At 41.4% G+C, this 13875-nt stretch overlaps 1 protein-coding gene across 1 annotated transcript; it reads left to right on the top strand.

Annotated features, from left to right (window-relative positions):
* The first annotated feature begins 1345 nt into the window (after nucleotides 1-1345).
* Nucleotides 1346-9422, top strand: LOC121393064 (mucin-5B-like). The gene is made up of 3 exons (XM_018260134.2): nucleotides 1346-1504; nucleotides 5547-5906; nucleotides 7525-9422. Exons 1-3 carry the CDS (start codon nucleotides 1447-1449, stop codon nucleotides 9039-9041), a joined length of 1935 nt encoding a protein of 644 aa, XP_018115623.1. The 5' UTR covers nucleotides 1346-1446; the 3' UTR covers nucleotides 9042-9422.
* Nucleotides 9423-13875: the final 4453 nt, after the last annotated feature.

Below are 13875 nucleotides of genomic sequence, written 5' to 3'. Positions count from 1 at the left end.
CCAATAAGGATTAATTATATCTTAGTTGGGATCAAGTACAAGCGACTGTTTTATTATTACAGAGAAAAAGCCTAAAGGTTCGGTTTCTCAATAGCAGCAATAATCCAGGACTTCACCATTTTGGAAAGTGTCTGCGACACTCACATGCTCAGTGGGCTCTGAGCAGCTGTTGAGAAGCTAAGCTTAGGGGTCGTCAGAAGCCAAAAACATACTGTACAAAAGTGAACCCCAACCAGTGGCTCATGAGCAACATGTTGTCACCAACCCCTTGGATGTTGCTCCCAGTGGCCTCAAAGCAGGTGATTATTTTTTAATTCCAGGCTTGGAGGCAAGTTTTAGTTGCATAAAAACCAGGAGTAATGCCAAATAGAGCCTCCTGTAGTCTGGCAGTCCACATAGGGGCTACCAAATAGCAAAAATCAAAGTTCTTATTTGGAATCGCAGGGCCCCATACAACTCTCCCCCCTGCCCCCCCCCCTGATGGCTGCCCTGCCCGGAACTCTTTTCATGCTTGTGTTGCTCTTCAACACAAGCCTTTCCATTTGAATGTGGCTCATGCATATCAAAGGTTGGGGACCCCTGATGTACAACATTTCTAGCCTACATCTTTAATTAAGCTTTAGTTCTCCTTTAAGCCACACACAGTTTTCATTATGCCAGTGTGAACTAGGTGTCTAGTGTGGCCATAACAGATGTAGCTATAGCCTGAAATGAACAAATAGAGCTCACGGGATTCTTTAAGGTCCCCTTGGGTAACTCTCTGTGTTGCATTTTTAGTTAGTAGTCCCTGTTTCCATGGTGCAATGGGTGTCCATACCCCATTTCTCACCAACTTTCCTATATACATTAATATTAGTTATTTGACATTGAATGCAGTGTCTATTTATGCCATTCTGTCCTTTGGTTCTATCTTCTGAAATAATAGTGAAGAAGACAGATCTCCTCCTGGTCTTCTCATCAGCTGGCTTCTACTACATTGTTTCATTATCCCATGGGCAATAAAATACAGGACTTATAAGTCACCATGAAACATAATAGGATACAAGTTCTTATAGATACTTATTACAACCCAAAACAGAGGGCACCAAGTCATATATAGTACATGGACAGAACTGCTTGAACTGTTCAGCAGAATACGAGGGGCAGAGCCTGATGGATTAATTGAAAACCTGAAAGGCAGGTTGGACGGACTTGGTATCCATTCACTTTCTACAAATAAAAGAATAAAGAAAATGTTATTGCTTCCCAATCCTCTAGAGTGGACCCCCTTCTGGGTTGCCTTGTTACATAACTGACCATTGTATTTTGAATATTAAGGAGAGGGAGGAGCTTTATTCTGATTGGTGTTCCCCTGCCCCCCAACTTAACAACTGAAATGTAAGGAGGATTGAGCAGATAGGATATAAGGTACAACGCACCACTAACCACTTACACCTTCCTATCACCATGCACCCAACACTGGTACTTACCCTCTGCTTCATCACTGGGATCAAAGCTCCCCCAGGTAAGTCCTACTCACTCTTTATCAATGTATAAGAACTACTTGTAAGTCATTTTCTGCTCTTCTGTCCTCTGATGACTTTGGAGATGCCAATATTTCTATATCTTTATTTTATTAGTAGCTATTGAGTTACTCCTTGATGCTTGCTTCTCATTATGCTGCATGGGAGTAGCACCGCCTATGGTACAAGTACTACAAGAGCTGCTCACTATTTTGTGCCATATTCTGTATTATTCTTATAAAACTATAAGGGCAGAGACATGTGGAGATCCAGAGAGATTAGTCACCCAGCGACAAATCGCCTCTTCTTCGGGCAACTAATCTCCCCGAACTGCCTCCCGCCGGCTAGAATCGAAATTGCCGGTGGGATGGCACTCGGACGCTTCGTTTTCCTAATTCACCCGAAATTTCCTTGAGAGGCAATTTCGGGCAACTTCGGAAAACAAAGAGCCCTGAGTGCCATCCAGCCCGCAATTTAGTTTTTAGCCGGTGGGAAGGCATGGGTATCTTTGTGTCTTTCCCATGGGTCCCCAGATGTTTCTGGACTACAACTCCCAATATTTTTAGCACAGAACCAAGGTTTAACGAATCCAGGGATTTAGGCGACTAATCGCCTCTTCTTCATATGATTAAATCTCCCCTAATCTTCGCGTGTGTCTCTGCCCTCATAGGAATTTATTGACATGCCAGTGTTGATTATCATGGTTTCCCCTAAGATCCTGTTTCTTTGTCTTGGTTCCCCAGATATTGCTGGACTACAACTCCCTGGATTCGTTAAACCTTGGTTCTGTGCTAAAAATATTGGGAGTTGTAGTCCAGAAACATCTGGGGACCCATGGGAAAGACACAAAGATACCCATGCCTGTAACCCTTATTGTGCCACATCTTTAAAGGGATATCTGCAAATACTCCTATATGCAATGACATGTAACAAATAACCAGTGACCGTCTACCACGGGTCCTTTTAAATCAAATTATAGCTCCCCTGGACAGCCTGGAATGCTGGGAGTTGTAGTGCAACAGCAATTAGAAGTTACATGATTTCATTGATGTCTGTATTGAAAATGTCAGAATAATATATCAAGCTGTTAATCTCCCCAGTAATGTTGGGCCATAACTATAGAGAAGGATAATTCTACAAATGCTGGTAAAGGGGGCAATTTTAATTTATTTTATTTATTGATCACAATGTTTGGGCAGGCTAAAGTGATTGCTGTGGAGCCCAGTAACTTATTCTTATATCACTGTTGGGGGCTCAAGATAAATTGCATCCCTGTTGTACCCTAAAAGCCTGGACCTTTACACTGTAACCCTAGGGAAAACTGGGGACCCCAAGTAGTCCCTAATGCCCTGATCTTCCCTATTATCCAAATACAGGGGCTGGGTTTCTGACAACAACCAGGGCCAGACTTGCTTTTCCATGCAGTTTGCCCATTTTGTACCAAAAAATGTCTGGGCCAACACAAATGATTTGTTTTGTGCCAAAATGAGTCCTTAGTCAACGTTTAATATCTACCTAATCAAATCTGTTGCAGTTGCTTCAGTATTTGCCAAATCAGTCACTTTGGGGCAGGCCCGGACTGGCAATTTGTGGGTTGTGGCAAATGCCAGAGGGGCTGCTATAAGATGCCATAGAAAGTCAGTATTTAGTTGTCTGGTGGGGGGCTGTTTGGGCCGCTCTGTAACTGGAATGCCAGGAAATAATTTGACTCCCTGTCCAGACCCTCTTTGGGGGTAAGGAGGGCGCATAAAGCCATTGCAAGTCATACAGTATGACATAGTAATCTTTGGCCTCAGTGTGACTGGCCAACATTGTTAAACATATCCTGATCCCTGAAGGGGATCACCCCACCTTTGAGGGCAGAGACACACGCTCAGATTCGGGGAGATTAGTCACCCGGCAACAAATCTCCTCTTCTTTGGGGCGACTGATCTCCCCGAACTGCCTTTGGCCGACTTTGGAAAGCCGAAGGCATTTAGGGGACAGTAGTTGCCCGAAGAAGAGCGAATTTGTCGCTGGGCGACTAATCTCCCCCAGAAGCAGTTTGTGCCACTGCCCTAAATCTGTAAAGATAACTAATCCCCCCACTCTGCCTAATGCAGTTTCTGCCCTTTGTTTGAGTTCATTGCACTGATTAAAGTCAAAAGAAACTGTGTTTACTGTAAAGAATAATCTGCCTTTGGCTTGTTTGGAAGCTCCGGTCCCCTGCTGGCTAATTGTGCTAAGGTACAGAGAGCCACCCTGGCACATAATAGCCACAGAAACTAGTAGAACATTCCAACCCATAACAAAAGAGAACTGTTTATTGTTATTTACACATAGGATTCCCACTGTGGGGCCCCGCACACCCACTTGGCTACACAGACCCCCGAAAAGAAATCCACGTGTCAGAATTAGTTTAATACAGAACAGATCCTGAATGTCATTTGGGGCCCACACACATACTCACAAATAAACAACACGTGTGCGGTGTGTGTGCACTGATACACTTAACAAACAAACATATGTATTTATAGCTCAGCACGTGCATTTCATTCTTAGCAACCAATTTAACATTTGTAGTGGTTCTAAAGGTACAGTATTTGTAATTCCTATAGCAGTATCTGTCTGGCCCCTTTCTATTTTCTGCACTGCTGGTTCTGACTCCTCACTGCTTTATAAGGCAATTACATTTACACATTTAAATTGAAAGTATATATATATATATATATATATATATATATATATATATATATATATATATATATATATATATATATATATATATATATATATATATACTTTGCAAAAACAAAGATGCACACCAGGATTTGGCAAAAAGGTTAAAAATCCATTTTTATTAATTTATATTTAAAAAGAGCTGGTCAACATTTCGATCTAATTCTAAGACCTTTATATATATAGGACAGTTCCTTGACAAAGAGGAGTGATTTTGCACAGTGGGGCTTAGTAGCTGCTAGATGGGAATGTATTATTATTGTTATGGGGCAATACATTTATTACTAAGCCATTGGGAACATTAGATGTATAGTAAACTAGCTACTAAGTAGACCACATGTGCCAAGGTTTGAGTGGCTTATAAAGATAGGGGTCTTAAAAAGCATGTAAAGGCAAAAAAATAAAAATCCAATTTTTACTTTCTTTAATGAAAAAGAAACCTATCTCCAATATACTTTAATTTAAAAATGTGTACCGTTTTTATAAGAAACCTGACTGTATTCAGTAAAAATTCTCCCTTCATTTACTGCTGTGGATAGGAATTGTCAGACATCCCTAACTTCTCTGCAGGAAACAATCATACTTATGTACAGCAGGGGGAGCTTTGCTTTGAACTCAAGCAGCTTTGTTTGTTTCCCTGTAGAGCAGTCGGCGACTGTGTAGAGATTTGTATTGGATTTTATTTTTGCCTTTACATCCCCTCTACTGTTTCCATCTCCAGCTGCAGGGACAAAGATCATGGAGCCAGATTTCAACAGATAAACAGGGATTCTATTTGGTGAATTATTTTGCTGCAGCCACTGGTTCTGCAGAGTTGGAGAAAGTTTGTATTAAACAATACAAAAACTATAAAATCCACATTAGATTACATGAAAACACAGGACCCAGTGCAGTCTGTATATTCTGATTATTAATCATCTTCTGGCAGATATTATTTGACTTGTGCTGTTTTGATAATTTATGACGATCCCTAAACTGCCCAGACCACACTGAGCATGTGCACAGTCTTGGTCTTGCAAAGATTTTTAACAAAGTTACAAGATGGTGACCCCCTGTGGCCAACTTTGAAAGCATAAATCATTTGTTTGATTAGGCTTGTGGTGCAGTAATTTCATGTTTATGTTTAGTATACAAAATGCAGCATTTCTAGCCTTAGTCTATTTTACACTTTACTTCTCCTTTAAGCAACCAATCAGCAGGTACTATTTACTGAGCGCTAGATGTGGGTTACAAGATGTGGGCAATCTTAACACTTTTTATGTGCTGTACATTCTATGGTTGCAACTTGCTTCTCTTCCCTGTTGTACAAATGTGTTCTTCTTGCAGTTCAGCCTTCCACTTCCTGCTCGGCCCCCTGTGATTGGACTCCATGGATCAACGTGGACAGGCCGACCAACAAAACTGATGGCGGAGACTTTGAGACGCTGGATAGAATCAGAGAGGCGGGATACCGTATCTGCCAGGCACCATGGGGAATTCATTGTCGTTCCGTCCGATTCCCATATGTCCCCTTCAATGAGCTTAAGGATGTGGCCGAGTGCAGGGCTAGTAATGGCCTGACCTGCTCTAACCAGGACAATGGGGGGGAATGCCTGGATTATGAGGTGCAGTTTTTGTGCTGCCCCTGTCACCAGATATCCAATTCCCCAGAGAAAAGAACCCCACCACCTCTGGAAGAAAGTACAGGTAAGTTCTAAGGCACAGAGCGGGACACAACTTAGCTGGTTTGGGTAACCTAACCTGGGGTAAGGTGAACGAGAAGAACATCTTCTAAGCATATCTAGTAAATAACTGTAATTTCCAAAACTTCTAAAATTCCCCATGGTTTTTGGACATTGACACAAATTGTTTTACTAGTGATGCTGATATTTTACTTTGGTCTGGCACCCTTCAAACATCTGCCACTACTGGTTCTGTCTCTTGAAATAATGTAGCCAAAGGTCTGGTAATAAACTGGCATCTGCTTCATGGAATCAAAGGTCCGAACCACCAGCGAAGACAACAGAAAGGGGCAGATACATTTACAATTAACTTCAAAGCCACTGAAAAGATGAATTGAATGTACAGTGAATTGAAAAGTGGCTTCGAAGGACAAATGTATTTCACTGGGCAAAGTTTGGGTTTAAGGTTTAAATGACCCTTAACAATGGCCTAACAAGTTCCAAGATGGGGAACTACTGTAGATGATTCAGGCCTCAATTATTACCGTTTCGGGGCTGTAAACTTTTAAAACAAGTGAATGTGAAATTGATGAGAGTACTATTCTAAGAATGTTTGCAATGTACATTCATTATTTATTATTTTTTAATTTCAAGATTTTAAGGGATACATGAATTTTGTTACAACAGCGCCACCTGCTGGTCAGTTTCCCACCAGTCTGACCACCAAGTGGTCAAGGAAGTTGTCAGGAGAAAGAAAGAGGCTGCTCTGATGTTCTTAAAATTAGGAAAATAATTATAAAACTATTCTTAAATCTTCCCTAAGCAGAAGAACATCAGAGCAGCCTCTTTCTTTTTCCTGACAACTTCCTTGACTACTTGGTGGTCAGACTGGTGGGAAACTGACCAGCAGGTGGCGCTGTTGTAACAAAATTCATTCACATTAACAGTACATGTATCCCTTAATATCTTGGAATTAAAAAATAATAAATAATGAATGTACATTGCAAACGTTCTAAGAATAGTACTCTCATCATTTTTCCATTCATTTATTTTAAAGGTTTACTTATTCTTTAAGTAGATCGAACTGATCCTATAGGTAAATCAAGAATGGAAGGCAAAGACTTGTCCTAGTAAAACATAACTTTGGTTCTTCGACATATTCCATTTATACAGTGCATCCAGTCTCAACAGAATTCAATAGCTAAAGTATTTGGCTTACAGATCCAGCCAATCAGGTATAATTTGACTAAGATCAGACAACGGCTATTAAGTGATCTGATGGAAGACTTCATCCTAACAATGACAAACCATCTTCTGACTTCCAACAAACTTGACCTGCAGTGGAATAACTAGATACTACTGGGCCCCATAGCAAATTATGTTTCAAGCCCCCCAAAATATCTAGAGATTGACCCATTTTACCAATATTTATTAAAAAATATATATGAATTAGGACCTCATGGGGCCCCTATACCTCCGGGGCCCCCAGGCAGCCGCTGGGTCTGCTTCCTCTGTAATTACGCCCCTGTTCACCATCGTAAAACCCCTTGTGTGAACTATGCCTCACTTTGCTTTACCCATTCTGTTGTTATTACGTTTTGTGAGCCTGTTCAGTCCTAAAACTTAATTTTTGTCTTTTACAGGCAGTGCAGACAATAATTCCCAGAAGCCAAATTGTTACTGGTCCCAGTGGTTTAACGTCTACAGGCCAACATCAGGCCCAGATGGTGGAGACTTTGAGACTTTTGAGAACATAAGGGCTGAAGGGCATGCTGTATGTAGTGCACCTCAAGCAGTGAGTTGTAGGCTAGCCAGATTTCCCTATATCCCCTTGGATCAACTGTCCTACACTCAGGAATGTGGGGTTTCTCTAGGCTTGGTTTGTGAAAATAAAAATCAAGGGAATGACAGCTGCTTGGATTACGAGATCAAGATTTTATGCTGCACTTACGATAACCCCACTGGTGCACCATTGATAGATCCCTCCATATTGGGTCAAAAAGGCCAGTTGGTTAATGCTACAGAAGCCACAAAAATTACTACAACAGTGCTCTCTAATAATAATCCTGAAGCTACTCCACTATTTGATAAACAAGAAACCTCATCTGGCATGGAAGAAGTCTTCTCTCCTGTGCCTCCTGCATCAATCGCTACAACATTGTCCCCCAATAACAATCCTGAAGTTACTCCACTATTTGATGAACAAGGAAGCTCATATGGCATGGAAGAAGTCTTCTCTCCTGTGCCTCTGGCATCAATCGCTACAACAGTGTCCCCCAATAACAATCCTGAAGTTACTCCACTATTTGATGAACAAGGAATCTCATCTGGCATGGAAGAAGTCTTCTCTCCTGTGCCTCTGGCATCAAACGCTACAACAGTGTCCCCCAATAACAATCCTGAAGTTACTCCACTATTTGATGAACAAGGAATCTCAAATGGCATGGAGAAAGTCTTCTCTCCTGTGCCTCTGGCATCAATCGCTACAACAGTGCCCCCCAATAACAATCCTGAAGTTACTCCACTATTTGATGAACAAGGAAGCTCATCTGGGATGGAAGAAGATGTTTCCACAAAAGTTAAGATGACAGTGTTCCCCAACAATAATGAAACTACTCCAGTATTTGAAGAACAAGGAAGCTCATCTGGCATGGAAGAAGTCTTTTCTCCTGAGCCTTTGGCATCAATCACTACAACAGTGCCACCCAATAACAATCCTGAAAGTTCTCCACTGTTTGAAGAACAAGGAAGCTCATCAGGGATGGAAGAAGTCTTTTCTTCTGTACCTTCCACAATTACAATGACAGTGCTCCCTGATAATACTACTCCATCTGGCATGGAAGAACTCAACTCTCCTGAGCCTTCGACAACAATTACTATACGAGTTCACTCCAAAAAGTCATTTGATGTAAGCTCATTGCTTAAACCTTATACTCCCATATTTTTCATTGATCCCATATATTCACCTACAGAAAAACCAATTGATGAACCTCTAGAAAAAAAAGAGGAGTATCCTATGCCTTCTTCCCCAATTAGAATCACATTTCCAACTGACTATATTCTTGATGGGTCAGGAAATTCGATAGACATAATAGACATGGTTGATAACCTTACGGAGCAGGAGAATGCTCAGCCAACTAATTCCACAGATACTGTTTAGAGCAGGTGTCCACCATCTTTGATCCGACCCAATTACCAGAATAAGAATAATTTCTTGGAGACAAGAATGAACGGAAGGTTTGGCACTGGGCATTGGGAGTGTTGGCCAGTAAAGAAGATCAGATAAGGTGTTACTGGTAAAACAAAGGCAATCCTTAACGTTCAATGTTTAATTGCCTTGGTTAAAATACTTGATACCATTTTTTCTTATTGGATCAACCCCTGTATGTTTATTTATGGCTCTGTGCATGCAATGGACTGCAACCGAATTTACTGTACAATAAAAACACTGGTCACTAGACCAGGATTCAGGGATGGGGACTATGTACATTTCCTGCTGAATTTGTTTAATAAATAATCTGTCTGAATTGTTTGAAAAAAACATGGAATTTTTTTTAAAAATAGGGATGGAAATGCGTATAGTGAACTTACAGTACCAGTCCAGAGTCCTATATCAGTAATAAGGACTTCAAATTGTCAACAACGGCTTGCCCTCTTGGATCTTATAAGGCCATCTTTTGAGTGTCAGTGGCACTGCACATGCTCAGTGTGTTCTGGTGGGCAGCTGCTGAGAAGATAAGCTTAGGATTCTTAGTTAAAGGGGCAGATTTACTAACGGGCGAATTTTCGCAAGCATCAGCTTTGCACCCATTGCAACACTTCGCCAGGCGCAAATGCACTCAGACTACACCAATTTACTAATATGCGTTTATGAGTTGCGTCAAGGCCATAAAACGTTGTTGACTTTTTGCTAGCGTTACTTCAGCAGTGCGAGCATTTCATAGTGAAGTTGCGCTAGCATTCATTGCGCTAGTGATCTTGTGCTTAGGTCAATTTGCATAGGGTGGAAAATTTAAAGTTGTATGGACATCTTTGTTATAAATGTTGCTGTAAATGGTTTAAGTTACCGGTTTAAATTACACAAGTCCAGGGAACCTTAATAAAGACAAGAGAGTTAATATAATGCCCTACACATGAGCCCACTGTAAAATGAATGTTCCATATGTTATAAATGTCTGGAGAAAACCGGTTACCCAAAAAAAAGTTTGTTAGTCATTTTGCAGGCTGAAAAAAAAGGAAAAGTCGCCAGCGTTTTTTGAACGTTGATGCATTTTCGGCTCACAGGATATGATTTATGTCACAGAAGATTGAGGAAGATCTGGCTTCTTTTTAGCACTTTGCCTGGTCTGAGGTGGTGAAGGAAACTCTGTCGTATTTTAGTGAATTTGCGGAGTAACGTCCGTTCGCCAGAGTGAAAAATTGCCTGCCGATAGAGTGCGAATGACCGCTAACAAAGTCTGTGTCACTAGCGAATTGGCGATGTCCCTGCGGGTGAAAATTCGCTAGCGTTAGCCACTTCGTTCTTTAGTAAATCTGATGCCTCAGTGCTGATGCATATGCAAATTAGGGGTGGGAAGGGGAAAACATTTTTTATTTCCTTGTTTTGTGACAAAAAGTCACGTGGTTTCCCTCCCTGGATTAGGGTTGCCACCTTTTCTGAAAAATTTTACCGGCTGGCGGAGGGAACAAAAGGGGGTGGTCTGTGATGCAAAAGGGGCAGAGCCACACACAGTGACGCAAAAGAGGGCAGAGCAACACGAGTGATGGCCAGAAGCCTGAAAAAAAGGTAAATTCTGAGCGAATTGGGGGCGGGCCAAGGGCTCTTTTTTAATATTACAAATTACCTGCAACTATATTGCCAGTAAAATCGTAATACTGCCTCCGGCAGGTGTTTTACTGGCTAGGTGGCAACCCCAATTCGGATTCAGTTCGGCCAGGCAGAAAGATTAGGCCCGAATCCGAATCCTGCCGAAAAAGGCAGAATCCCGAACCGAATCCGGGATTCAGTGCATCCCTAATCTTTGGAGATGCAGAACTTCGATCCCTGTGAAAGGGCTATAGTGGCTTCAGGTTAGTAACGAAGCCCAAGAAGTCATGTATAATTACCATTTTATTAACTTAAGCAGCAAATCAGAAAGAAAAATGAGCAATTGCAGAACAGGGATCATTTACATTTATTATCCGAGTTACTATATAATAATAATATGTATGGAAGTAGAACAGCAGTAAATATAAATATATCTGTATAGGTATTACACAGTCATGATATAACAGACGGCACTGACAGAGGAGCCTGATGATAAAGGGCAAATCTCGTTCATCACTGATCCAGATTAATGGCATTATACTAAAATATATATATATAGAATTGTCATTCAAATTAAAGGCAAACAGATCATTTACACCATTTCTAAAAGCCAATGCTGTTATATAAAAATCCCTAGCATTTTTGCCATAGGGCTTCCGGGGTGGGGGGGAGCAGGTCGTGAATATTGGACAGTAGACCAGGGTGGGCGTTGTGTAGACGGCAAACGATTAGGGATGCACCGAATCCAGGATTTGGTTCGCGATTCGGCCTTTTTCAGAAGGCGAATCCTTGTGTCTGGCTGAACAAAACCCTAATTTGTGTATGCAAATAAGGGGCGGAAAGGGAAACCACAGGACTTTTCGTCACAAGGAAGTAAAAAAATTGTTTTCCACTTTTTCCTTTCCCGACCCTAATTTGCATATGCAAATTAGAATGTGGATCCAGGGCCGGAACTAGGGGTAGGCAGAAGAGGCATGTGCCTAGGGCGCAAAGGCGGAGGGGCGCCAGGCAAGTACCTCTTCTGCCGCCTTCCCCTAGTTCAGACCCTTGTGTCTCACATCTCGGGCAGCTCCTCTTGTCTTTTTAGTGTGTGCCTGCGCTCTTCCGCACATATGCATGCACACATAGGACTCGTGTCCCCCATCGCCGGCAGCAGCTCTGGTATTAACGTCAAGTGCGCAATTGTGCGCAATCGCGCTCACACACGCTTGAAAAGAGGGCTACATAGTCAGCCGGGTTGCCTAGGGCGCCCGACTGACTTGGCCCGGCACTGTGTGGATCAGTGTTCCCAAGGAGTGGATTCGGTGCCCACATATAGATTCTAGGCAATACTGTCCCAGGATATTTTCATAATGTCAAACAGCGTGTTTAACTATTAATCATATTTATTGGCAGATTTTGTGTTCTGGCACTAGAACGATCGCACAATGGAAACTAACATTATGGGGCTGATTCATCAAGGTTTGAATTGAAAATCTGAATTCAAATTCGATTTGTGTTTCTAAAAAATTTAAAATTCAATTTTCGAGATTTATCATATTCTGGTCCTTAAAGAACTAGAATTTGACTATATGTCACCTAAAACCTGCCAAATTACTGTTTAAGTCAGTGGGATAGGTCCAGGGATCAGTTTGAAGTTGTTTGCAGCCTTCCTGACATTCGAGTTTTTTTCAGAGAAAAAACTCAAATCGAGTTTTTTAAAGGGCATGTAAAGGCAAAAAAAATAAAATCCCATTTTTACTTTTTTTAATGAAAAAGAAACCTATCTCCAATATACTTTAATTAAAAAAAATGTGTACCATTTTTATAAGAAACCTGACTGTATGCAGAGAAATTCTCCCTTCATTTACTGCTGTGGATAGGAATTGTCAGACGGTCCCTAACTGCTCTGCAGGGAAACAATCATACTTATGAACAGCAGGGGGAGCCCCCGCCTTACTTCCCAGCCATGCAGAACTCAAGCAGCTTTGTTTATGACGATCCCTAAGCAGCCCAGACCACACTGAGCATGTGCACAGTCTTAGTCCTGCAAAGTTACAAGATGGTGACACCCTGTAGCCAACTTTGAAAGTATAAATCATTTGTTTGATTAGGCTTGTGGTGCAGTAAGTTCTTGTTTATATTTAGTATACAAAATACAGCATTACTAGCCTTATTCTATTTTAGACTTTACATGCCCTTTAAATTCGTATCAAATTCGGTTCCAGTTTTTGGGTGGATTCAATTCACCCGAGTTTTAAAAATACAATTTTATTAATAAATTTTGATTGGTCAAAATTTATGGAGTTTTTAAAAATGCACATGAAATCGAAATTCGACCTTTGATAAATGTGCCTCTAAAGGACGTCTTCTTTGCAGAATAACATTGTTCAAAGACTCTGCACATCAAAGAACCCATTATGATGCTACCAGCTTCATACCCTACAACACCTAGAAGATAAATTGTTCCACAGACTTTTCCATTGGTCAACACCAATACTGCCCATGCCTTGTGCCATTAACTACAAAGATACTCAAGTGCATTTTTGGGCCAAAAGTGACAGGCAGATGCCAATAAAGTCCGTGGTATTAGGCATGGGTGGCATCAGGCACCATTGGTATTTTCTTAAAGAGCTCCTTTAATATTGTGGTAGAGTGACTGTTCGGTGCACTGATATTAAGCCACCTGCACTCTCATTGGCTCAGATACATTAATGTTTCAATCCATAATTCTCAACCTGCCAATCTCAATCCGTCACTCTCAATCCGTCACTCTCAATCCGTCACTCTCAACCCGTCACTCTCAACCCGTCACTCTCAACCCTGTCCATTTTTTATCCTTGTATTTTCAAAGGTTTACCATCTGATCTAATTTTACAAAAACAAAGGAGCCCTTGGTTATGGAGGATCCTGTATGTATAGACTTGGCCACAACACCAATGTCTGGCGAAGGGGGGTCCATCCCCAAAACTTTTGAATCATTTGAAGCCAATAAACGTGCAAGGGTTCTCCCCACCTCACTAGCCCTCGTGTGTTTGGTAAAACGTCTTTGTATACAATTGGGAGAGGTGCCGACCTCTCTAACCAACTCTGGGTAGTCACAATTTGAGAGGTTGGGGGGAAGAGGAATCCTGGTTCTTATAATAACACCAAGAACACCATAATTATACTGAGAAGTGGAATATGCTAGAATTTCCATGTTGACCAT

This window comes from Xenopus laevis, chromosome 4S (assembly GCF_017654675.1).
Source record: "Xenopus laevis strain J_2021 chromosome 4S, Xenopus_laevis_v10.1, whole genome shotgun sequence".
Taxonomy (NCBI): domain Eukaryota; kingdom Metazoa; phylum Chordata; class Amphibia; order Anura; family Pipidae; genus Xenopus; species Xenopus laevis.
The sequence above is the reverse complement of the archived record's forward strand: the minus strand, read 5'-3'. Positions and strand labels throughout refer to the sequence as shown.

What these genes read in the sequence shown, in the direction of transcription:
- LOC121393064 (XM_018260134.2), top strand. Translation starts at nt 1,447, where the DNA reads ATGCACCCAACACTGGTACTTACCCTCTGCTTCATCACTGGGATCAAA. An exon ending in TGGGATCAAAGCTCCCCCAG is followed by an intron (nt 1,505 to 5,546) that starts GTAAGTCCTACT and finishes TTCTTCTTGCAG; the next exon opens with TTCAGCCTTCCACTTCCTGC. An exon ending in ACCTCTGGAAGAAAGTACAG is followed by an intron (nt 5,907 to 7,524) that starts GTAAGTTCTAAG and finishes TGTCTTTTACAG; the next exon opens with GCAGTGCAGACAATAATTCC.